A 24,953-nucleotide genomic window follows, 5' to 3' on the forward strand; every position below is an offset into this window, starting at 1 on the left:
TTGTGAGCGTGAACAGGCGGTGGACAGGGCTTGCAGTCAGCTCCCAATCAATTAGGCAGTAATAGCATGTGGCTATATGCTGCTACTTATTGTTATGATACCTGGAAGAAACAACGTATAGTCGTAATTACAAAAGAATAAGGTGATCCGGCTATGTGTGGCCCGTAATTGTGCGTGTTAGCAGCGACGGTGAAGTGGTGCGATGCGGCTTGGAAAGAGCCGGTGAACGACCACTGCCGCGGGGGCTCCACTGACCCATCTACCGATTTGACGTTAGGATCTTGGCCGTCGGCGATTGACAGATTTATCATCCACCCATTGAAGACAAACCTTGATGGCCAAAACAAATGCTTTTGATTGCTGTCTGGAATGGTCTGTCTATCCAGCAAGTTGTACGCTGTAGAAATACTTTGCCTCGCACGCTGTTTTGGTCGATCACAATAGAACGAGAGGCCTTGTCGCAGAATGATAATGACGAAGTTGAAATTATGCTGTGCCAAATTATCCATGCCTCCCATATGCATATATCAAGCGACAGGCGATGTAAGACTGCTAGACTTATAGTAAATTCATGCTATGTGGAATAAGATCAACAACATCTGTTGTACTATGTATATCAGGAGCAGCAGGGCACAACTTCCAATTGCCTCTGCCAAATAGAGGCCAACCAACGATGTAAAGATCCTGTATGCGCCACTTGAAGGGGTATCTAGCTAGTCGTAGTCAGGATCAGGCGCATTTCCCTGCCTCACTGAACGCTGCTCTGTAAGCAGCCTAAGACGCCAAACGCCGAGTCATATCGCACGTATCCCAGGTGACCAAGCAGATGCGACAAGGTTGTCGCCACCAAAAAAAGAAAAACCAACAAAGCAACAAAGCAACCCAAACTCCACAACGCCGGGTGAAAAGCAACGCTCCGGTTTCACGAGGAAAAAGGTCGCCAACTCTGAAGCCTTACTCATTTACTATTTCCACGGTTGTGGCTGGCCTTCCCGGCTTCTGGGGCGGATGATAGCCCCAGACAGGATCCGCTGGTCTTGCTGGTGCAGTACCATTTGTCTGTACAAAGCCCTGTCCGTTATTGCCGAAACCTGCAGCCGGTCTGCCCATGTATTGCATGCCAGGCGGCGGCGGCGGGCGAGGCTGTTGGTAATAAGGGCCAGTTGGCATTCTCGGCGGCCCGGGCGGCGGAGGTCCAGGGGGATATCTTCGGGGTTCAGATGACCTAGAAGAAGTCGAGGAGCGAGAAGAAGAAGAAGAGGTCGAAGAGGAGGAGGAGGAGGAAGAAGAAGAAGAATAGTGACCGTGGTGGTCATGCTTATGGGGGCGAGCCATCTCCATATACTTGGCGGAGCCGAAGGGTCCACGGAGAACATGCATGGCTATGCGGACGGCAGTGTTCTCATGTTTGTCGGTGTGGCGAGTAACTGCACTACTCCGAGAGGAGCCAGAGCAGGCCGACGAATTGTAGGAGCCCGAAGACGAGCGGCTAGAACGAGACGAGCCGCCCGATCCTGAGGAAATGGAGCGGTTGTCTCTGTATTGATTCATTGTGGGTTCTGCCTCAAGGATACCGCTTGTGATCACGGCCTTCTGATGGTACGGTATGTAATTGGACGACTAGTATTGATGCCTTGCGGAGAAGCTGCACTTTTCAAACAAGTCTAGTTGTGATGGGTCGGGTCAACCTTGTCTCAAGGTCAGATCCAACAGTGAACATCCACGTCTCAGCGAGGCTAGCAGAATGATCAGGGGAAACAGTAGGCAAAGTGACTGATGATGTTCACGAGCTTGGGGAGGACTCCATTTCCCCAGGTTTCAGGGCGAAGTTAGTCTGGTTATATAAGTCACGATGGTGTCTAAAGAGCCTCATAACCTCCACTTGTACACTCATGCCGGGCAACGCACCCCACGCCCACCCACGAACTCATCCAGTCTGCCGGGCGGTGTTAGTCTCGGCTGATGCAATTAGGCAACGTTGCGCAACTAACTGATAGGGCGAGAAAAGGCGTTCGGACGACCAACTGGAATTTGCTCTGCAATTTCTAAGCAGGCGTCCGTTGAGGCCCAAAACCCGACCATAGGTGAAGGAGACTCACGCCCGGTGAGCATGCACTAGCTTTACGCACATCATAAGCAGGGCAATCATGGAGGTGAAAGGGTGGGCGCGCCATATTCCCCAAATTTTCAAATCGCACTTATGAGCAGCATAATGCCCGATCTGAGCTCCAAATTCCATGTGCCCTGCTTTTGATGGAGACACATATATTTGAGGTTTGGGACAGAAGATCAGATGAAACATGGGCAACGTGTCGTGCAGATTGATTCCAGGGTCTAGTCGTGTTGCAACACAAATATTGTATTTCGTCAGCCGCTGCCAGTAGTGTGGTGTGACACGCGTTTGTCAAACTGTCCAGGATGATAAGCGGCAGTGCACGACGCTCTCGGCCGAGGGCTGACACGCTGGCAGAGCTCAATGTTTTCGGTGAGACGAGCATCACAACTTTGGAGCTCTACCAAAGGATGGCACTAACACCGAAGAGACTTTGAAGCTTTTGCAGGGCGGCACTGTATATAATGGCTTTGGGACTAATCTTTATATGCTCTTTATGCACTATATGGCAACTAATATGATCAGTACTCTACAAATAAACATAAGTCAAGTCGCAACCCAATCTATGCTCACGGTCCTCCAATGGTTAAATGCGGCCATCGATAGAACGGTCGTGTCGGTGGCCCATCTAGTCCGTCGCATTGACATCCAGTGAATTGTATGCTTTCTTACAATCCTCACTCTTGATAAGACGTCAATATAACAAAGCCTGATAACGCCGGTCATCTTCATATGACAAGGACATCGTCCAACAATCCTTCCAAATAACACCAGGTATAGACAAAAATCGTGATATGTGGCAGGATTTGCCGAGTAGGTAAACAAATTCAAACGCCGAACCATGCCAAATCCATTATTTTAGGTACGCCAACGGAACAAACGCTCACCACCCAAACGCCAGAGCCCTGGTAGATGTTCCAGTTCAACTCGTCCATGTACAAATGTCGCTATATGCTCTCTTTACACAGCAAACATATGACTGGCGTTCAGGTGGTCCACCACATACAACCGCAATCGCTCATATCGCTATCCGAGTCGCGGGACGTCAGGCCGTGATTGAGATAATCATCAATCACTCTTCTGTGCACCTGCCGCTGCTTTCGATGGTTCTTGCGCTCGTGTTCGGATTCACCGCTAGGCTCCAGCTCAACAATTTTGATTTCAATGTAGTTCCCGCTGGAGTCCTTGATGGGCGTAGCAGGCGAACCATTACCATTAATCTGGTACTGGCGGCAGTATGGTTGAACCGATGGGTCACCGGCTAGGCGACGCTCCTCCATTTTCACAACTCGGGGAAAGAACGTAAATTGGAAATCACTTGGTGCAGGCTTCGAAGTATCGAAAACACCAGAAGAAACCGTCTGGGTGGCGCTGGTTGAAGTTGTTGCAGTACTAGTAGCCTGTCTTTTGTCATCCTTGTGATATCTTGTAGTCACATAGCCATTCCTATAGTCGGTGAAGGCCCATTCCCCTGAAACCGAGGTTGACGTCGTGCTGCTTGTGACATCACTTGTCTGGGTGCTCGTCTGGGTACTTGTCGAGGTACTTGTCACCGCAGCTGAGGCAGCATTGACGGTATCAGAATTCGTTGAACTGGCACTGGAGCCAGTGTAGACGACCGTCGGCTGGCTGTTGTTTTGATTGGGATATACGAACACTTCGAGAACGGTGCCACCCCATTGACAGATCCACGGTTTGTCGCCAGATTGGGCTAAGCCCTTTCGCTTGAAGCCATCACCTCCGCCACCGAAGCCGCCTCCATTCCCTCCTCCTCCTCCTCCTCCTCCTCCTCCCCCAGGAGGGGGAGGCGGGAAGTGGCTCCTTTTTGCATTCGATGTTGATGATGTCGGGGTGGGAAACAAGCTTTCAGGAATGATGACAGTTTTGTTGTATGCGAGTTCGAAGGCCCAGGCAGGTCCACGAGACGGTTCGTTGACATCGGTGACCAACAACATCTGAATATCGTCCACAGATGGAGGTTGCATGCCGTAAGAGTATTGGTTACCTTGTATAGTAAAAGAGTCATTATTTGTAATGCTCATAGTGTATTGAGACGTGCTGGCCGTGTCAGATCTCTTGTTGATGACCATCGCCATTTGCGAAAACACTTGATTGCAATTCCAAGCCTGTGCTTGTGTACTATCGTTGAAACAAGTTGTCGGTGATCGCGTAAGCATCAAGGGTAGAGCATAGGGACCTTCGGGTAAAGGAGCAAGTCCAGCTGGAACTGTTGCAAGTGGTTGTGCATCATACGTCATGGTCGCGGAAGAGCCGCCGTGGTTCGAAGGTTCCTGCTTCTTGGGTTTGTTGAAGAAGATACCCAGTACAGTGCCCAGCACAACGGCAAGCATAACAATTATGAGGATAGTGAGCGTGAGAGCCCAACAAGGGACGACGCCCCATACTTTTCGTTTTGCAGCAACTTGCCACTTCTTCAGGGGCTTCTTTTCGTCGATAACTGTCATGGCTGCTGTGTTCACCTCGTGATGACTTCCACCATCACTGTTGAAACTCCTCACGGACTGCCGCGATTGTGGGGAGTTGGCGCCATCTAGACGTAGATCTTCACTCGACGCGAACTCCGGGTTTCGCGTTGCGAGGCCAATACCTCCTGCTCCTGGAATAGCTTGCATTTGTGTTTGCGACGGGACCGACGCAGTCGACGATGAAGCTTCCGATCCCTCTATTGTGGAAAGGCCCCCAATGCCTGCAATCTTTCTTTGATAAGCCTCGTCGGGATACCGTGTGTACGGTGGCAGTTGTTCTGTATGTCCGTCGGGTCCAATCATGTCTGCGGCTTCTTCCCCTTCCGTTCCAATTCTCCTTTGGTACGTATCGGCCGTGGTGCCGATAAATCCAAGTGGGATTGCTGCATTTGTCGGTCTTTCCTCCGCATCCACTGGCGATACCGTATTTTGAGGATACATTTGGTAGGGATGCGTCGGGTTGTTGGGTCCATCATACGACTGTTCAGATGCTGGAACGGTCGCTGTCGTTGCAAGGCTAACTGTTCTTGCAGGCCTCACATTTTGGGTGTACATTTGATACGGGAAAGACGGCCCCGAAGGCCCTTGGTAGGGACTTTCTGATCGGCCAAGCGACGATGGTCCGGCGTTGCTTGATGAATCGGCCGCGACGGGATCGGCCAACGGACCCATACCACCATCGTGCCGCAACGAGAAGGATTCGCGAGGCTGGGGCGGTTTCGCGATGCTCGAAGGTCTTGGGGGCTGTACCTGCGTCGCGGGTGTTTGCTGCGATGGGATCGGCGGACTCGGTAGCTGGTGTTGTGTAACGTCTGCCGGTCGAAATCCATCTGAGATTCCCATCATTGCCAAATTATAATCATCGTCCTCGCCCGGGGCGACGGAGAGCCTCATCGATGTCCTCATCGAAGCCCTGCGCTCGATAGGCGCTTTATTATCGCTTCCATTCATCTTGAAGTCGTTGAAATTGAAGTCCGGGTCCGCAGGTTGGTGAGCGTGTATGCTCCTCACAGAGCTGGGCCGCTCTGCAGCATGAGTGAAGGTACAATCAATGACCTTGGCCCCTTACAGTCACCGGCAATTCGTTGATCTTGTCGTCTCTCGTGATCAAACCACGAAATCGCCTTTTCACGTCTGGTATTTTCGGATCAAATCATTCATTCAATGTTCATGTAGAGTTGGTGCAAGTGGAATGGAAGACGGGGTGGCTGTGAGAGAGGACCAGCGTGGGACGTCCTTCCCCGTAGCGGATGTGTGGATCAAAGCAGACACTATCAGGGACAAGTCTTGCTTGGCGAGTTTCGCAGTCAAATCGAGAGGGGGCCCGGCACCTTACATGTGTGTCATTGGTGGGCTGCGTCGGGTGGTATCAATAATCGACATGGTTTCTTCTGACTGCCCCTGGTCATCAATTTGTGCTAGACTCGTCGATCTCATGGGCTCTACACCATCTTGCTTTCCGCGACGCCTCTTTTGGCTTGGTGTGCATTCAATTTCATTGTGATTCCGTGGCCTTAAGCCTTTGTGAGGTAAGACCTTGAGAATGACGGCGTAAAACCTTGTTGGGGACCCACGATGGTTAATGCAGAGCCTCTCTCCGGACTCACGCTTGAGACCCGGACATTCCTCATGGGGATGATTCACGGTCGTCTTGTGTCCGTTCCCATCGTCCCGTCTTTTCTTTTTTTTCTTTTTCTTCTTCTTGCTCTTTTTGTCGCAACCTGCTTCATGGCCAAGATTGACGGCTTGCGGCCTGACGATGATGAGATACGCCAGATCAAGATATTAAAGATGGCGGTAGAATACCTGTGGCTGGGTTAGCAATACAGCCGGAACATCCACGTTCCATACGGAGCGGAGACTGAAGACCAAGATGGCAAGTCACGGTCCATGCAAGGCGCTATTCGCCTGTCTTTGGCACAGATACTATGTACCTGCCAGGTTCGCCCTTGTCTTCCGCTCTCAGACCACTACAAACCCTATTGGCTCACCTAGTGGTGTGGTCCTCGGAGTGAGTTTGCCGCTATTTTATGCACAGAAAAGAAGGAGGGTTACCATCGCAGATTCATCATTGACGTTGACTATCTTCAGGACATGACGTGACCCCCGGCAGAGGAACCTCTGTCTGCTCTGCAATGGGCGCCAATTCTTTTCAAAGGGTAGAGAGTTTGGACGACGTGTTTCGATTATGTGACCCACACTATGAACGAGGTAAAAATAGTCTGGTCGAAGGGATAGTTACGTATGGTGTTTCAGCGGCCGACACCGTCTGCTTTATGGAAACCTTGAGGTCAACATTGCGGAGGATTTGCAACAACAAGAACTGCCGACGGCAGCCCGATTCGCTTAGAATACCGGTAGGCACTGAGTCGCAAGTGTCCACTGCTGTGGCTGCAGTGGGTAGTGCTGTTCCTGGTCACTACAAGCAGAGTTCATGGCGCTGTGAACTCCTTAGCCGAGCGGACGTCTCCTAATTCGTGCATCCGTTTCCGTCATTGATAGATTAAATGCGACCGGTGCGCGTGAGTAATCGACCCGGCTGATTAAGAAGCAATACTATAAGGTTAATTTGCAATTGAGCTATTGCCATCTGTCGCCATAGACTTGGCACAATCACTCAAGCCACATGGTATGGCTTTACGTGGTATTCAGTTGGGCCAAAAAATGGTGCCATTGTCTGTCATCCAAGATCGGTGTAACCCTGGGACAGAAGGCCGTTGGAAAACTCTAAACCTCGAGTTTATTTTCTTGAATGCTTAACCGCATCTCCCCGGCAATATCCTCTGGCCTTGCCTTGGCTCATCGTATTATTGCGATCCTGCAGAAAAAGCCCGAAGGCTAGGCTCTATGCATATTGGATTAAAAGTGCATGTACTTGGCACGTGCCGAATGAGCCGGCTCAGTGCTATCTTTGACTTCCACGGGGATATCCGCTCGCTCTTCGTACTATGTATCCATTTGACTGAGTCAGGGACGGCCTGCTGCATCCCAGGAGCCCAGACAGAAACGTTGGTAGGATATGTCACATAATTAGGCCAGAATAGTCACATACAGGTGGAGTGCAAAAGGACGAATATTGAAAATAATGTGAATTCGCTATGTATCGGCCATGGAAACACGAGAACGCCACGGCCGCTGTCCTTATTTAGGACGCTTGACACGCGCCTGGGTTTCTAAGGCTTGCGGTGCCCGCGTTTCGGGTTTCAAGGGAGCCCTTGGCTATCATGGGTAGCCTTTAAGCTTTCTAACTTTGTGCACTCTCCACTGACTTGGTTCATGATCCACAGGAAACTGTCCGACTCACCGATAGCAGAGCCTAGCCAGGCGTCAAAGTGGATGGGTGATTTGCTGGGGCAATGTCGTCTGATCATGGCATTTGCTTCAAGAAAACATTGAAACACCGCCCCAAGTAACGGCGATGGTCAAGATGTTACAAGCCAGGAAATTTCGCACAATTGTGCTGCCCTGAATAGCATCGAGACGGAAGTACCCATTGAGCCTAGGTCACCATGATCACGGGGGAACACAGCTCCCTTGTCTTTGGCGACTTGCTCACGGAAGCTGCTCTATGGCTTGATCTTTGACAAGACCAGCCTGGCCCAAGCGGCGGAATATCTCTACTGGCAGAAGAACTTCCATGTGCCCGTGTTTGGCAAACAGCCCTGGCCATGTTATGGTTTCTTTGCATAACAGAATGCAGATCGAGAACATCCAGGAAATTTCGATCCACGTTTGACTTCAGATGACACTCAAGCTTGGACCACGCTGTGAGGGATGGTCATGAAGAATCCTCACATGGTTGAACGATCGACCGGTTAGTCGTATCCTACTTTGTACCGTACTATTGATAGCATCGGATTGCAGCTAAGAGTGGAACTGAGGTATCAATACCTTTTGTGGCAAGTCGAGGATGTCGCTGGATCTCGAATAATTTATCCTACAAGGTTTACTGACGTTGCTGGGAGCTAGCTGCGGCATGCCGCACCAACTCACAGAAGAAGTCGTGCTTGCAAGCTTGTCCTTTGTGTCACAATGATCACTCGGTCAATTTGCAAGCGAGAACCGGACCAAAGAGCTGAAATAAAGCGATCTTGATTGTTGTACCTGCCATTCCATTCGTTCAGGGTCGGATCGGAAGTGACGGCAGATTCCCAGCACCACCTTCCCCAAAAGACGGGGCAGCTGGTTTGGAGTCAATCAGCGGCATTCTGCTCCAGGAAGTTTCCTGCCAAACAGGTGCCAATCGCATGCGTATTTAGATCAACATATGCCTCCATCGACGTCGTGTTGTACTCGAATGTGGTAGCCACGTGCTGTTCAGGGTCTGGCGGCCAATTCGTATCAGAAGGTTCATGTCAACATCACAACTCGTCAAATGATGATGGCAAACTAGGATCGATTGATCATGTATCATCGCGACCAATTTCTCGCTACACAACCTCCAGGTCTATTTGCTATTTCATTTTTTGTGAACTAAGTATAATTACAGTTTGTTATAATTCCTGAGATATTTGCTAATCCTCAATTCTTTTCGTCCAAAATCTGTCCCCGGATCCTCATAGGTCTGAGGCAAGTACCGTATATTTAAGCAGATCTACGAAGATTGCAGAGCTGCTGCTGCATTGTGTAGACTTATACTCGATGATTATTCAGACGTTGTTGTGACTTTAAATATGTCTGAATGTATGTCTTTCTGCTTATTGGGTAATAGTCGGGTACATGAAATTTAAAAAGAATGTTAACAACTGGCTGACGCCGGCGTTGAGTGGCCTCATCTTATCCATGACTTCTACATGCTTGTCATACATGAGTGCCATCATATCACGGGTGTGATTGAGCATACAGGCAGTCTCCTCGTCCCTGGCTTGGAGGACAAGCCTAACATTGGCAATGATCTCCACGAGACGCATAAGATAGCCCAATCTTTAGCGATACAAGAACAGTCCTAACCAATAGGATTTATAATACTTGCTTGAACGACGAAAGCGCCTGTGATTCCCGGAGACTCACACCCATCGGTCATCATCCTTGTGATCCTCCCGTTACTCTAAGCAGCGACTCGACTTGTATGTCATCCACTTTTTTCCTGTCAACTTCTCCGAAGCATATATACCAGAGCTCTTCCCTAATAGCACATTATTGTATGATCTGTTTACCGATATAAGTTTATCTAACACCAGGTATGTCTGATCATTCTATCAGTGGCTGCAGTAGCATACTGTGCATTCTCAACAGAGACAGCACATTTAACAGCTAGTGCATGTATCAATCACCAGCACAGCTCTACAAGAAATGCCGTAGGAACCCCTTACAATCCATGCGGTTATCCTGATGTGCAGTATGTTTCTCAACATATCAGAAGTACAGTAGAAGTATTCAATACAGTGACTCGTACACCATTGACGTCCAACAGACAAAAAGGAAAAATTATGTAACCCTCCAAGCCATCAACACAAAAAGGCCACAAGGTCGTGTAAATCAGGCATTCACTGATCTCACTGCGATAATCCATCTTGTCTCACATCATACCAATGGCTTATTTGTGAAAGGGCACACTAGATCTAGTAGTATTTGTGGCCAACGATATTATACCGGTGGAAGATTACTAACCTAGATTGATTGTACTATCCGTGTAGGCTTCTGTGCGCCACTTACCCTCGACCCAATACTCATCCATTATCACCTCTGGACCTCTGCGCATGAGACTATTGAGTAAGGTTAGTTTCTTCTGCCGCCACAGGTAGTAAACCCCTTAAAGTGACACATCATATCTTCTAACGCCTGGCAGTTGAATAGCCGAACTTGTGCACTCCAGCTTCGTGAGGCTATTGACCATCCTGACCTGCCCCGGGTAGGATATTGATATTTGTAGATGAGTACATAATCAAATCTGCAGCTAGCGGAGAATAATACGCGTCAAGATGTGACATCCCGTTTCCCACTTTCGCGGTAACTTACCTCGTTAACTTGCGTCGCACTCCCCAGAATCTAGGTGATGCTGCGAGCGCGCCCTCGGGATGAACTCGGCAAAGGAACGTGAGTTCGTGTGCAGAATCAGCCCATGCGCGCCTTGTGTCGGGTGCAGCCGAGCCAGGGGACCCTATGGTGCCAAGACCGCTGGGGTGCGTTATATTGAATCTGACCACACACTTGGTAATCGCGTGCTGTCCATCCGACTGGCTCTTGGTCTGAGTCCGGCCAGGAATACAATAATAAAGGGCAAGGCTTCGCGTGAGATCGGGTTTCGAGGCTTCTCCATCCAAGTCGCGGATTAGTCGTTGTCGTGTCCCGGTGTGGCCAATTTCATTTCTCAATGTCCTCTGACTCAACTTGCAGCTCATGTATCTATTAGAAAAGGATCGAGCGCTGCTCCATTTGACTATGTCATAACAAGAACAGATCCGATTATTCAAAAACCCAAGGGGTCGATGGCCCAAGAAAGCCATATCTATCAGATAACTGTAGCTCAACGCACAGATGGCATGTAGCTGTCACAGACGCCGAGAGTTGATTCATGGTTGGCAAAGCTCTTACTTTATCCTAGGCTAGACGTCAATGACTATTAACAAGCGGTGCACACCTGAGTGCGCGCACATCTGCAACGACGGATCATGCTTAACTATGTTTATTGATGGAAATTCCATACATTGCATGCACATCCGCAGCAGTTCAATTGTCAAGCCCACCTCACGGTGCTCATGCTTGTATTCGGAGAGAATTGATCTACTCTTGAGATGTGGTTCCTAGACATAAATATGCCCAATCTATATCAACCACACAAATATGCTGCTCAATAGGGACAGCGGATTAGTCCACTTTGGTTGAGCCAGGTGAAGTACAGACAATGTCCTACCATGTTAACGTAGGAAGCAACCATGGCACATTGAGCCTGCAGGCCGTGATTATAGCTGTAACCATCCTGGCCTACTGTATCAAATGCCGCCTTGCAAAAACTGTGAAGTGACCTCATTGTCACCCCCCGTCCAAAACGGTGATTGTGTGTTCCACCGTCCATCAGCATCATCTTGGAGTTGTTAGCCACAGCGTAATATCAGAGCCCACAAGACGTTGCAGCCGACGTATTGATATGGCAATCAGATGGGTTTCAACAAAAGCCAAGTCGTCATTGCCTTGTCATGTGGGAAACAGATTAAGCCAAGGCGTTGCCGCGTCAGAATTGTTGTTGCGTTGCGTTGCGTTGAGCCCTTGCTATCTAGCATGGTAATGATATTATTTATAGTGTTAAGGATGCCTGCGGGATCGGCATGTTGCTTTTGCTGTACCCATGGATGGAGGCATCTTGGACCGAGCTACCACTGCCCATGGTCGCTTTAACCTACTTAATATGATTTTTGGAGAGCGGTGCTTGTCAAGATGGGAACATCAGAGTTTTACAGACTTCAGGCATAGGCAAATGAGCCCGTCAAGTTTAATGTTACGCTGAATCGAGAAGCCTTTCCTTAACCACTCATCCTCGTTAATGGTCTGCAAAGCAGGCAGTTTGGCAAAACTGCCACAACCAAAAGACAAAAGTATAACCAGGGCTGGGGTTGAACCAGCATTTGTTTTCCGAAGAATGCTTTATGCCAATTAAGCTACCTGGCCGTCTTTTGATTGTTATACATACATGATGCGATAAATATATATATAGACAATGCAAGCCATGTTGTTTGCCTTCTCGCCTCGCTTAGGTCAGGCAAAGACACAAATCCAATTCGGGATGACTCACTCGCCGCTTGGCTGCTATTTGATGGCATAGATGAATGAGCAGCCCACCATACAATCCAATTTAGGGTGTACACAGGTGTTTGCCTTTCCTGATTGATAAATGCATGGCTACTTTTGAAGCATCAGTTCGCAACATCGAGGCACGGTCTAGTCTGAGGTATGTCCAAGCTAAGCGTGCCCCTGAGCTATGCTATAGGTAGCCATGCAGAAGCTGCAGACTTACATATGGAGTCGGCTATTGGCTCCAGTATTTGCCCTATCTTAAATTTCATGCGAGTGCATAAAACTGTACGTGCACAGTTTAGCATGTTTTCAAATGTATCCATGTGCATTGCGTTGGATCGCCTTCGCGTCAAGAAGACACTGTTGTACAGCGGTCAACGATGGATACAGAGCCACATAGGCCATAAAACCTGTTCTTTAGGGCTGCAGAATGTTTTGTGGCACTATGAAATCACAGAAGATATCATCATGAAGACACTGCCCTGCTGCTCTCAGGGTCCAGTCTCTCGTCTATCCTATCAAACCAGACCAGAGGCGCACCATCCTCCATCCTAGCATTGAACCCAAAATGGGACACCTCCCCACTCGCATTGACGCGAAACCGCACCTCAAGGCAAGCCGGCGGTATATCCGTGCCCCGGAACTCGGGCCACCCGAGCCAGTAGTTTCCGGACTTGTGATCCAGGTTGAGTATGAAAGGCCAGGGGAACGGGCCATATTCGAGCTTCTGAACCCGAAGCTTGCATGAGCCGCCGCGCGCCGTGGTCGTGGCTGCTTCAGTGCTGCCGCAGTCGAGCAACACGTCAAAGTCACCATAGCCCTCATCGCGATATCTGCCCGTGTGGTTCGGGAGCGGCAGAGTGTGTGGAAGCGGAGGCGATGGCAAATTTGGATATACTCGTTCCGGGCAAGTCGCTAGATAGTGCTTCTCTTGCTCGACGTCGTTTAGGAACCTACCGCAGGTTATTAACAGTTCCGAAAGTTTTCAAAGTCAAGGATCAAGAATCACAAAATGATAAACATACTTGGCTGCAAAGTCAAATCTGTCCTTCTCCCTGACTTCAAGTAGGTCGTATAATATACGGTACAGCACGAGCGTCAGTGCTTTCGACGCCGCATTGGTCATGACCGTGATACCGATCTGCCTCGATGGTACGATCAACATCCACGTCGTGAACCCATCTACCTGGCCCGAGTGAAGCCATATCTGCTCGCCCTGAACAACCCCGCTCATCCACCCGAAAGCGTAGGTGATGGGACCGACAAAGGGCGCAACACCACCGCTAACAAAGCTCCGCGCGGTCTTGAGTTCACGATGGCCGGCCTTGGACATTGGTTTCTCTTCGTCCAGCATCACCCGCAAGTACTTGGCATAGTCTAGGACATTGGAAATGGCAGCGCCGGCTGCTGCGTCTCCGGACACGTTCGCGTGTTCTAGGCGAAGATATGCATCCGTGGACTCGTCATAGTAGTACTCGTCAGCCACGAGTAGTCCGCTATTCTGGATGGCAGGGTCGTCCAACCCAAGGAATGTGTTTTCGAGACCCATGGGCTCCCATAGATGCACACGAAAGAAGTCTCTCAGCGAAGAGCCCGTAAGCGTCTCGATAAGATATCCCGCGACTCCATACATCATGTTGTTGTATTGAAACTGCACCCGAGGCTCTGCAGACATGGGCAAGTGCCGCAACTTACGCACCAGGTCCTGCGTGTCCCTCGCAAAGGCCAGATCGTGGCGGGGATACCCGGTCCGGTGGCTCAGGATGTCTTCGATTGTGACATGACGTGTTGCCCATTCGTCGCTCAGAACAAAATCTTCGCGAAGGAGTTCCGATATAGGCGTCGTCCACTGGATGGATGAGTACTCGGACGAGTTGTCGACCAGCAGGGAAATGGCGGCGGCAGTGAAAGATTTGGTAGTGCTGCCAGTCAGGAACAGCGTCTCCGGAGTCACAGGTGTTGATGGTAGGGATGCGAATCCATAACCCTAGTTTCATGTAAGCATTCGTGTTCATACAATGTTCTGTATCTAACATGGCGAGAAAAACTTGGATAGCAAGTTTCGTTGGGAGACATGAGTATTATGACGATAATCTGTTGGAGACCGCCGCCGGCAAGCGAGAAAGTGATCAAACACGTCTTACTCTTGCCCAAGTGCTGTCTCCCTGGATGACGGAAACAGCTAACCCCGGAGTATGCCACTCATCCATGACATCTTTGATGTACTGATCAAGACGTGCACTACGTAGAGTCTCGTCGCCGTTAATACGGTCGGTATACCCAGGCGTTAAGGGCAGTTGAGCAGCATCGGCCGCTGCAGCGGTTTGTTGCGCGACCAGAGCAATCGGAACTAAAGCCAGGAACTTCATGCCTACAGATTTCTATTCCTGCTTCCTCGCAGACAAAACGGATTCAAGACAACAAGAAACGAACACCGAGCTCTCTTCTTTTTTCAAGACGTTGAGTCACCTAAAATACGAGCAACGCTCACGGTTTGGTGAGTGCTGTGCCCCTACGCTAACTGCATCAGTTTACCAGCGTCCCTGATAAGCAGATACAATTCGGTGCGCCGCGCAACATCATAAATCATTCCTACAAAGTGCAATTTCGCAGGAACGATCGAAAGGCGATTTGACTTTCTCATGCCATCTCATAACATCAATGTGTCACGGGCCTCAGGGCAACGCGATCCTGCATGTATTCCAGCAAGTGGTGGCGGATATACAATCCATGGACTTTTAAACCTGGTTGCTGATTACGTTCACCGGTACTACATATATGGAACAGCATGGCCGTGGAATTTCTGGAGGAAATGGCTTGTCCGGGTGTCGCTCACAGGGTGCCGCGGAATCCGTCTCGGGCCTCGTATTCCAGATCTTGTCTAACTTCTAGCACAGAGGAGAACATACGAATGCGAAATGATACTGGGTCAGCAGGGGAAGCCCGCATGACATTGGATGAATTGTGGGTCTAGAGCAAATATATAGAAAGAAGAGGTTCCAATAATATGAACAACTGGTGCTGGAGTACTAATACGAATCGTACGCCATGTTACAAACATTATTGCACATCCATGCCGATCCCTACAGTGCCGACTCAGAAATACTCTCTCGATATCCCATACCCGGGCTCAGTGGTGTTGAATTCATGACCGACAACTATTCTCAAACGACTGCTATCGGACCAACACGATCGTCACTCGCGACCCTCCTTAGTTTCACCTTGTCTCCGCGACCAAACAAGCCAAGGCATAAGGGCAGCGGGACGACAGCCAGCGCCACTACAGCCTGGAAGATAAGCGCCCTATCCATATTATTTGGAGGGTTTGCATCCTCTCCTGCCTTCAAGGCATCAGAGATAAGGATAAAGCAAGCGCCAAGCAACTGCCCCAGAGACCAACCCAATGTGCTTGTGACCTCGGGAGAGCACGGGTGGGACATCTCAATGAGGTATTCTAGCGCGACAGGCACGAGGCAGAAGCTTGATGCTCCCAGGAGACCGAGGACCACATAAGGGCCAGCTAAATCGCGCGTGGCTGGCATCCAGATGAAGACGAGGTAGCAAATCCCGATGATGGGGACTGCGAGCTTGATAGCAAGCAGGAACTTCTTCGTACGATCTAGGATGGGCGAGGAGATGGCAGCTGCCACAAGACCAACAACGATAAGCACAGCACCCGCGATGCCGGCGTCATCAGATGTGAAGCCATACGGCATCATGATCTGGTTCAAAAGGGAGGAGATAGAGTTAAAGAAACCAACGTAGACGCCATAAGGAATGAAAATGAGCCAGAACTCAACGTTCTTGCTCAATTTCCGCAACGATGTCAAAATAGGCTCTTTTGGCGTCTCCCCAGATGGCGCAGGAGGTGTCGGAGGAGCAGCCGGGATAAAGAAGGACGGAATGCAAATTACAGTTGCTATGATGCTGACGTAGAGCACCATGCTGCTGGTCTCCTCCCTTTTGGTAACCATGAAGGGGACAACAAGTTGACCCAACGCCGCGCCAAACGGATTGGCCAGACTCATGATCGCAGTTGCAGCGACACGGCCTCGTGAGGTAAACCAGAGATCAGAATACCTGGTTGGAGCGCTGAGCACAAAAGACTGAGCAGCGCCGATCAGAATTTGGCCGAACATGACAACACCGAAGATGCCACCATCCGCTGAATGTGAGCCACCATAACGAATCCAGTTTCCAATGAGTAGAAGGGCAGCAGCAGTGATAATGGACGGCTTCGGACCCAAATGCAGCATCCATATCGTCAGGGGGCTGATGGCCACGAAGACGAAAAGAAAACCGGTAGAGAGCCAATTGATGGACGATTCGCTCACGCCATAGTAGAGTGCAGCCTTATCAGAGACGGGCGAGAATGTAAGCCACTAGTTGTTGTCAGTATATAGTCCACGTCTGAATTTGTCTTTGATAAGGCTGATGCTGGCAGACCTCGTCTGCAGCCGCTTTCAACCCAGCCATCAACTTTCACCAATGGGTCGTTGGTTTGGCATTGTGACTTGACCAACAATTGAACCAACAAGACGTGCAGGATCAACCAGCCCCCAACAAAGGAAAAAATTTGGGGTTACAGCCAAGGGGCAAAGCGAATTGAACTTACATCCCAACTAACAATAATATTCAGGAACGTCAGCGTGACGAGACCAAACCACCTCTTCTTGTAAACCCTGTACTCCGCGCCGGCGCGGTCAACAAAACTGCCATCTTCAACGGTCCCACCATCTTCGTCGTCGTCGTCGACTCCCGCATTGCCCCCGACGATCTGCACCTCATGCCCCAGCTCCCGGACAGTCGTGGGCTTGTAGTCAGCATCGTCAAGATCCTTGGTGGAGGAGCGCCTTCCGCCGTCGTTGTTGCTCATGGCGCCGAGCGCATAACCGCCCGACTGGGCAGCCTCCTTCTTGTCGTCGTAGCCGTTGTCTAAAACAAAGCCCACGTCTTCTTGTTGTTGGTCGGCATCAGACTTTGCCGGTGCTGCTTTGGCGTCACGAGCCATCGCCCGCAAAACAAGCTGCGACGGCGCAATACTCCCCAGGTGCTTGGAGCTGAGGGCTTGCGAGTGGAGGCGCGCACGGGCGGGCTGACTGGCTGGGTCTCTGTGGGAAATCGCCCAGAATAACTGCGGATCTGGGGCCGATCGGGAGACAGGTAGCGCGACCTAACAGTCCCCTTGATTGTCAAAGTTTACAGATGCGTTTTCGCTTGTGTTAGGTTGAATGGGGGTATTTTTACGACATGCCAAAAGATTCAACGCATCCCTTCAGAAAGACGACAGACGAGATCCTTCTCAAATTGGAAAGAAAAAACATGCGCACGTGGGAAGGAGTAGGAAACAGGAACACCACGATCCTTGAGGAAGGAAAAAGCCTCCTCATTTCGATTAACCCATTGGACAATTAACTTAACCTAGTGGTGTGCTTTGCCGCCTCTCCGCATGGCACGAGTTCTTTCTCTTTTCGTTACAGGGTGCATGTTCATTTCCTCGAGTCTGGTTTCGAAGGGCGGGCACCCACCCCCTTGCCCGAAACTGGGAACATTCGCCTTTAAGCAAATGGCTTCCCCCCCAGTGTAACCCTGCTTCCACACTTGCATTCTCAGTGGTTAGGTAACGATAACACGCCCATATTCACATGATTTTCATGCACGTCTGCAACCGAGCGCTGCGTGCACACAAAGCTTAATGTAGTGTAGTGTGAACCAGGTTAGTTCGCGATCAGGAGACATGATTTTCTGAACATCTTGTCATTGTAGCTGATTCGCGTGTGCATATATTCGAATGTCTTAAACAGCATTTGCGGCACTCAATTCTCCTTGGATTTATGTCAGATATGCACTGGACAACAGTCGTCGGCAGAGGCTCATGGGTGCATGAAGTGGCATGTTGAAACCACAGGGACCAGACGACTTGCGAGTCTGGATCTCAATAGTGTCCACGACTCGGCCGGACGACGCGCCTCCACATCTCCGATTGGTCAACAGTAGGCCATTATCTCGGCTCGGAGCCTGCTTCAGGTTTGCCGGTTCGTTTGCGTGAACCGAAGCGAGTGGACCGTCAATTTAACAACAACGGGTTCAGCTCGTTTATTAGTTGTATAAATTCCTATGAACTTATAGATAAGAACCAAGCCGCGAGCCGTGACGATGCAGTTGGGAATTTCTGTGCCTGGTTAATATGATAAGCAATCAGCAAGGACTGTGGCTTCTTGATGCGACGAAGACGGATCGCTTCGATGCGTGGAATAGAAGATATTGTCATTCAGGACATGGCTTTTGTCCGCTGTGTAATAGGCATCATATTGCCTCTAACCGTCCTGATTGGGCCAATTCCCAAGACAACCACGTTCAGCAAGCAGAGCCGAAATCATGGGTTCGGGATCTCGTTGTGCCTGCAATGCTGCCTCGAAATCAAGGCGTTGGAAACTAACATTATGCAAGGCGGTAGACGATTCAGTGTACTGATAAGGGGGGCGAGGAAAAGGATGGCAACCTCCTTCATATGTTGACCTCGGCTCCCTGCGCGATAAGTTGATTCCGGAGTCACACAAGTTGCACTCAAGTCACTGCCTGCCTGACATAGAACCAAAAAGTGCCATGGAACCAATCTGACTGCAGTCATGGAGTTGACAGTGTACGCCGTCCTGATCCTTCCTGCACTCACCAGGAGATAAGATCCGAATTTGGCCTAGAAGATAAAGTGAGGTAGGAGAAATCTAATATTCTGGTTTGCATGCAGTGTATGATACAAAAAAAGCAGGCCATGCTGGTTCTCCCAACACAGCAACGCCCACTTCACTGAGCCGCAAATCTTGTTACAGACCCATCATAAGACAACCTGAGTTGTTCTATAGAGGTTTAAAGTTCCTTCTCGCCCAATCTTCCGGCACAGCTGTTCTAAACGTTGTATACATGCTCGCGAGGCACCGATAGAGGGGACGAAGACGGTTGATAGTCGTTTACGTTTATTTGAGGGTGGACCAAAGCTTGGGAGCAGCACATTGAGTGGCGCAGTGTGCGAGGTGGAAGACTATAGGTAGTTTGCGTTAGGCCTGAGACTGTTATGGCAGGACAAATTGCGGCGGTGCAGAAAGCAACCCGCGAGACAAATAATCGAAACTTACATTCTTCAACGCAGTCCTCATTGCCGCCATTGCCATCCTCCTCGGCCTTGGTAACGCGCTCAACGCACTCGTCGTAGTGGTGCTTGGCAGGGGCGCATTGCTTGGAGTTCTTGCACTCTGGAAAGATCAGTCAGTAGTTGCTCGTTGAACGGTGGTTGCGCAAGATGTGAGGAAGCAACCGCTCAAAGGTTGTAGCCGATGTTGGTAAGCTGCAAGCAGCTTGTGTCGAGACGGGGTTTTTTTTCTTTCTTTCCGTCAAGGGGTTAACCAACCTTCCTCGTAAACGTCCTTGGGGTCTTGCGGCTCTTCTTCTTCTTCCTCCTCCTCTTCCTCCTCCTCCTCCTCTTCAGCGTCCTCGGACTCGCCCTCGGCAGACTCTTCCTCCTTGGGCTCGTCCTTGGACTCTTCGGACTCGTCGGCCTTGGTGTCGTCCTTGCTCTCGTCCTTGGTCTCCTGGCATTCGGGTCAGTACAGTGCTCCCAAACAACGCTATGGTTTGTGAATATAGGGCTCAATCAGGCAGAGCGTATTGAGCCGAGGTGGTGACTGATCGGGGGTTGCGCGAGATCGTACCTGTTCGGTGTCCTGAGCAGGAGCTTCGGCCTCGGCGGTGGACCAAGGCGCGGCAGCCTCGACCAAGTCGGTGATAGATTCCCAGAAACCCATTGTGCTCAAAAGTACAGTCGAGACCAATGGTCGGTTGTGGATTAGGTTGAGAGGTTTTTGGTGATGACGCTTTTGCGGTCTCTCTTCTCTCGTCTCCCGGGATCCAACGAAAATGTTGATGCTTTGAAATTGAGGCATTTGGTTGGCCGCCGGCTCGAAAGATTATCACGTGATCTCGGTGGGAGGTATCCACTCGGCACTTTGAGCTCGCCTCGCACCAAAGACGAGATGCCTCCTTTGCAGCAGGAAGCTATCCCGAACATTTATTCGTATAAGAGCTTACCAGTGCTGGATATGTGCCTGACTCTCATAAATTGTTTGCCTTTCTCCCAAGTTTGCAATTCCCATTCCCTTCCTCAAAGCTCTTGTTGTCGTCGTTGTAATGCATGGCAACTTGTCTGTCCACGAAAGTTCGAAGGACCCAATCTAAGTAGCATTCAGTAGACTGAAAACATCACATTTCGCTGATTGGCACTACGAGAGACCCTATGGAGATAATCTCTTTTGACTTGTAGCTGTTCGAGCGGTGGAGGGAGACCATGAAAGCCGCCGACAAATGTATTGACTTGGTTTGAACCGTCAAAGGTATCGTTACTTCATCTTGGGTATTAATGTTGTCTCATCGATTAATTATTCAGGCAACAACAACAATAATAATGCAGATCGCGCAAAGCTTTGTGCTGCCAAAAAATCTGATTCATGCACTCATAATCCTCATGATGCCCACATTAACGTCCCCTTTCCGCATCTTCTCGTTGTCGCTCATCAAATTGCATCGCGACTGCTTGTGCCTGTGCCTCATCATAGTCCGGCGGAGGCTCGTCGGGCAAAGCCCGGTTTTGCTCTCTTGCCTCCGCCGCTTCGTCCGCTTGACGTTCGACTTGCGTCTGGTCGGCAAACGTTTGACTCTGCCTCGATCCTCCTTCACGTGGCGAATATTCCGGAAGTTGCTCCGCCGTTACCGAGTTCAGAACTTGTGCATTACCTGTTTCTCTCGCTACAGTGGCAGCATGCAGAAGTCGTCCGCGAATGTTTTCATACTTGAGAGCCCAGTCACTGTGCCCGCCATCGTTGAAGGTCAGCCTCATGTTGACCCGAGTGTAATCCGCCGGAATGTTGCCGTCGGCCTCTGGTCTGACCTCAGTATCCCAGTAGTTAGCCCCGAAGCCGCCCCAGGATGCCCCGACCTAGACACGTCAGCACTCATGACCAGTAACTCTGACTTCGTGGCGCAGGTCTGATAGTTCCGAGTCTTCAACGGAGACACACTCTGTCATGTTGTTAGTCATCACTGTGGGTGGTAAGGATGATAGTGTCCCAAGAAACTCACTACGCGGGAGTTTTCAGTCTTGAGTATCAAAGATGAGAATGATTTGAATTGCTCAGTGGGTTGTACTGGGAGGAAGACAAGCTTCAACGTTGAGGTCAGCCAGATATCTGGTCGCAAGGCCTGCAAGATCGTTTACCCGTTTGCTTGTGATATATGCCACACCGTGGGCGCATTTTAATGAGAACGGGGGAATACCGGTCGACGGCGACGGAGCTGAGATATCGAGTGATAGGCGGCCCTTTGTCTGATGTAATACTTCTTCATTCGGCAATGGCTCCAGCTCTCCAGAGCGCTTTAGCATAACCCAACTACATCAAGACTGATCAGTATCTCTCACCAGGAAGTAGCTCGTCTTCTGTCATCGAACGCAAAATGTCCCCATGTTGTAGTTGGAGGCCATAGTCCATAATGTACGAGGGTGGCTATAGCGGGGGGCTTGGACTTGATGCAGGGGTAGAGTATCAGAGTCGGCCTCGGATCAAGATGGAAATAGTCACGCTCACACATAGCACAAGGCAGGGTAAAGATGCAGCAGGTGTGGATTCGGGGAGACGAAGGAATGGAGACATACTTTATGGACATTGTGGGCAGAAGGAGGACCGAGGTGGCTCAAGGTGTGTAGCCCTGCCTTTCGTTGTGGTGGTCCTGTCAAATTTCGATGCAGCTTCTAGACTGGTTTCTCATATGATGGAGAGCAGGGTACGGATTGTCTAGCTGGGCAGAAACACCACGCGGAGCGGCACGACCTGCAGAAGTCTAAGCAGCAGCGGCGGGAGATGCTGGAAGTCTAGAGTGGGCCACTAGCTGTAGCCGCTTTGCACGTCTTGCCGAGTATGGACAGAAAAGTACCCAAGGGAATGCCAGGTCTCGCAGATGTGGAGGCGTCTGTGTGCGCAAAGCACGAGGGGAGGAGCCGGGGAAATGTCAACGTAGGGAGAGAGAGGGGTGATGATGCCCTACTAGTGTGGCTCGGCAATACTTTGTTCTTGAAGGGTGTGCGCGCAGGGAGAGAGATGGACTGAGGTGCCTGGTGAAACGGTATGAACTCAAAAGTGTAAACAAAGTATACAGACGTGATTAGGCACGACGATTCGCGATCGCAGTAGGTCTACAGCAACCTAGTAAGATGTGATTCGGATAGTGCGACCTTTGATGTTCCTCAGCGAGAGGTTCAGAGCCTGGCTCCAAGGGGGCCCGGTTTTTACGGTCAAAGGTCGAATCAGCTTTGGCGAACAACAAGAACGACGGGGCAAATGCGATGTCCTCCTGCGCCAGCTTGCCCGCATACATCCGGTCGATTAGTGGTGCCAAACCAATACATATCGCCTTCACAATCACAAGTCTGATCTCCTGCTGTTCTAGGTTTGTTTGGTTCAACAGGTCCATTGGATGTTTCTCTGTGCTGGAGGCAAAATAGACTTCGTCCCGTACCTCTCTCGGTGAAGTCCCCCTGTTGACCGACTTGCACTAAATTGGATTTATAATTGCAGCTTCTCCGTAGTTACGTGTAACGTCGACATTGCGTGACCATGACTGGTTTTCCGTCTAGGCCAGTATTGCCTGCCGACAGGAGTTTATCCACGTTATTGTGTACAAATTCTCACGAATAACATTTGGCTATAAGGCGGAGCAAGGTGCGTGGGATAATTAGGTAACAGGCTTCGAAGCTTGCCGGCATTTAGCTCGACTCGATAGGAAAGACCCTTGGAAGCGATCCGAGGGAATGGGCCAGCTATGCGTTGGACGACTCCGCCAACCACATTGCTGACTCGTGCCTTTTGTCGACCCGAGCTGCACATGCAGTTTGTATTCCAAGCTTCGGACGTTCAAACCTCCCTCCTTGACGGCATACTGTATGTCGCCCAGTCGCTGTTATCTTGACTGACTCGACTCATACAAGGGCCACAACCATAGAGGACTGGCCATCAGCTCCACATAAAATATGGTCAATGTACTATGTAGTACTCGAGCACTTCCCAACCCTGTTCATTTACGCTGACAGGGCAGACTATTGATCCTTTTTGGACACTCGTAAGGTTCCTGATGAGCACTTGAAGCGGCCGTCTTATGCCAAAGAGTACGCGCGAATGACAACTCAAAATAGATGTGATGGCACCCATGTGGTGTACAGGTTCTGACTACCTACCTAATTGGTTATTGGAGGGCAGCATGTGCATGGCTGGCGATAGAGTTGACTCTATGGATGGTGGCAGAAAGTGCGATTGATGGTTGGCACGTGATCTGCATATCTCAACTTGTACAACTTCATTTGTGTTAGAATGGTCTAGTTCGCCCAAAATGATTACGGCAGTGCAGTTGCAGATCGGGCTCTTGGACTCGGCACCGTACTGTACTTTGAAGTTTTTTTCGGCCTTGACTTTCATTACATCACGAACCACATCATTTATCGAGCTTCTAGCACTGCTACCTGGAGCAAGTCACCCAGCTTTTCGAATATTCAGCAGCGTTTGCGTTTAGTTCTGTCCTAGGGGTAGGAACACAGTGCTGTCGGTAATCAGAATTACCGTACATATTGCAGTTTTTCTTCTCCGGATGGACACGCATCCATGGTTCACCAGCCAATGACCATTTGTCTGGTTCCAATGCCGCTCATGCAAGGTGGACGACAAGCACCAGTCACGATTCGATTCAAAACATAATTGTTGTGGCACTATGTACCCCTGCCTCATCCTTCGAAATGGCTTTACCAGCTAGCGTCAGTAATCTCACGGATACAGCCCCTGTATCAAGAGCTTGTCGACACCCGTCATCGGAAAGGACTTCAGAAAGCCTCTGGAAAGCTATCTCTGGTACGATCAAAGTGCTACTCCATATCATTACAGGATCGAATCGCAGATCTACGAATCATCATCGAGCTGTCATGGCGCTATATCACGAATCTTTGGCACCGGGCTCTACATGAAGGACGTCCTCCTTACATGTTGTCCGGATCCGGAGGAAAGGACACTTGTTGACCGCCTCTGATCCCACCGAGTATCCCCCCGCTCTGTCGAAGATTCTATATCGGTTATATTGTCGATCTGCAAAGCTACGAACCGAACGCTCCGCGTTATTTTATTGTAGCAACAAGAACCCCCGCGGGCCCGTTGAGACAACTGTGTAGAAACCTAACCACAATGCACCCACATATCGTCTCGTCCCGGAGGGTTCCCTGGGAGAAGGCTACACCTTGGCTTGTGTCAATAGCAATCAGCTCAGCTGCGAGCAAGCAGGATGGCGCACATATCCTCTCCAGTGTCCAGTGGCAGTTTATTCAGGCAGTAGCAACGGTCCATTTGTATACTTTATCAACGGCTCATGAATCAAGATGGTCGCGATACAAACGGCAGCACAGACGCCGCGCGATCATACTGTCAACAAAAGCTTTGACGTGCAGAGCAATGACCAGGCATGATATGTGTTCCTTTCCTCACTGAAGAGCTCCTCGGGGCCTATCCAAACAATGGAGCTCATGCGATGTTGTTTCATGCATA

At 50.1% G+C, this 24,953-nt stretch overlaps 6 protein-coding genes and 1 non-coding gene across 7 annotated transcripts; all 7 read right to left on the reverse strand.

Moving 5' to 3' along the window:
• Positions 1 to 954: 954 nt before the first annotated feature.
• Positions 955 to 1,551, reverse strand: BKA67DRAFT_662810 (uncharacterized protein; the record flags this gene model as incomplete). The annotated part of the gene is made up of 1 exon (XM_046108073.1): positions 955 to 1,551. The coding sequence occupies one exon, from the start codon at positions 1,549 to 1,551 to the stop codon at positions 955 to 957; it is 597 nt and encodes a 198-aa protein (XP_045954592.1).
• Positions 1,552 to 3,099: 1,548 nt separating this feature from the next.
• On the reverse strand, positions 3,100 to 5,550 carry BKA67DRAFT_662811 (uncharacterized protein; the record flags this gene model as incomplete). The annotated part of the gene is made up of 1 exon (XM_046108074.1): positions 3,100 to 5,550. The coding sequence occupies one exon, from the start codon at positions 5,548 to 5,550 to the stop codon at positions 3,100 to 3,102; it is 2,451 nt and encodes an 816-aa protein (XP_045954593.1).
• A 6,584-nt stretch (positions 5,551 to 12,134) lies between these two features.
• Positions 12,135 to 12,204, reverse strand: BKA67DRAFT_t143. The gene has a single exon. It is a non-coding gene; the product is annotated as a tRNA-Arg (tRNA).
• Positions 12,205 to 12,648: 444 nt separating this feature from the next.
• Positions 12,649 to 14,415, reverse strand: BKA67DRAFT_579416 (beta-lactamase/transpeptidase-like protein). Its single transcript, XM_046103768.1, has 2 exons — positions 13,356 to 14,415; positions 12,649 to 13,283 (listed from the first exon to the last, which is right to left on the reverse strand). The coding sequence occupies exons 1-2, from the start codon at positions 14,003 to 14,005 to the stop codon at positions 12,797 to 12,799; spliced, it is 1,137 nt and encodes a 378-aa protein (XP_045954594.1). The 5' UTR covers positions 14,006 to 14,415; the 3' UTR covers positions 12,649 to 12,796.
• An 826-nt stretch (positions 14,416 to 15,241) lies between these two features.
• On the reverse strand, positions 15,242 to 16,968 carry BKA67DRAFT_579420 (major facilitator superfamily domain-containing protein). Its single transcript, XM_046103769.1, has one exon. It carries the CDS (start codon positions 16,584 to 16,586, stop codon positions 15,495 to 15,497), a length of 1,092 nt encoding a protein of 363 aa, XP_045954595.1. The 5' UTR covers positions 16,587 to 16,968; the 3' UTR covers positions 15,242 to 15,494.
• Positions 16,969 to 19,304: 2,336 nt separating this feature from the next.
• On the reverse strand, positions 19,305 to 20,129 carry BKA67DRAFT_662814 (ubiquinol-cytochrome C reductase hinge protein-domain-containing protein; the record flags this gene model as incomplete). The annotated part of the gene is made up of 4 exons (XM_046108075.1): positions 19,305 to 19,369; positions 19,464 to 19,580; positions 19,736 to 19,916; positions 20,037 to 20,129. The coding sequence occupies 4 exons, from the start codon at positions 20,127 to 20,129 to the stop codon at positions 19,305 to 19,307; spliced, it is 456 nt and encodes a 151-aa protein (XP_045954596.1).
• Positions 20,130 to 20,857: 728 nt separating this feature from the next.
• BKA67DRAFT_662815 (uncharacterized protein) lies at positions 20,858 to 22,041 on the reverse strand (the record flags this gene model as incomplete). The annotated part of the gene is made up of 4 exons (XM_046108076.1): positions 20,858 to 21,316; positions 21,460 to 21,540; positions 21,596 to 21,767; positions 22,031 to 22,041. The coding sequence occupies 4 exons, from the start codon at positions 22,039 to 22,041 to the stop codon at positions 20,858 to 20,860; spliced, it is 723 nt and encodes a 240-aa protein (XP_045954597.1).
• Positions 22,042 to 24,953: the final 2,912 nt, after the last annotated feature.

Source organism: Truncatella angustata (assembly GCF_020726525.1).
Source record: "Truncatella angustata strain MPI-SDFR-AT-0073 chromosome Unknown BKA67scaffold_8, whole genome shotgun sequence".
Taxonomy (NCBI): domain Eukaryota; kingdom Fungi; phylum Ascomycota; class Sordariomycetes; order Amphisphaeriales; family Sporocadaceae; genus Truncatella; species Truncatella angustata.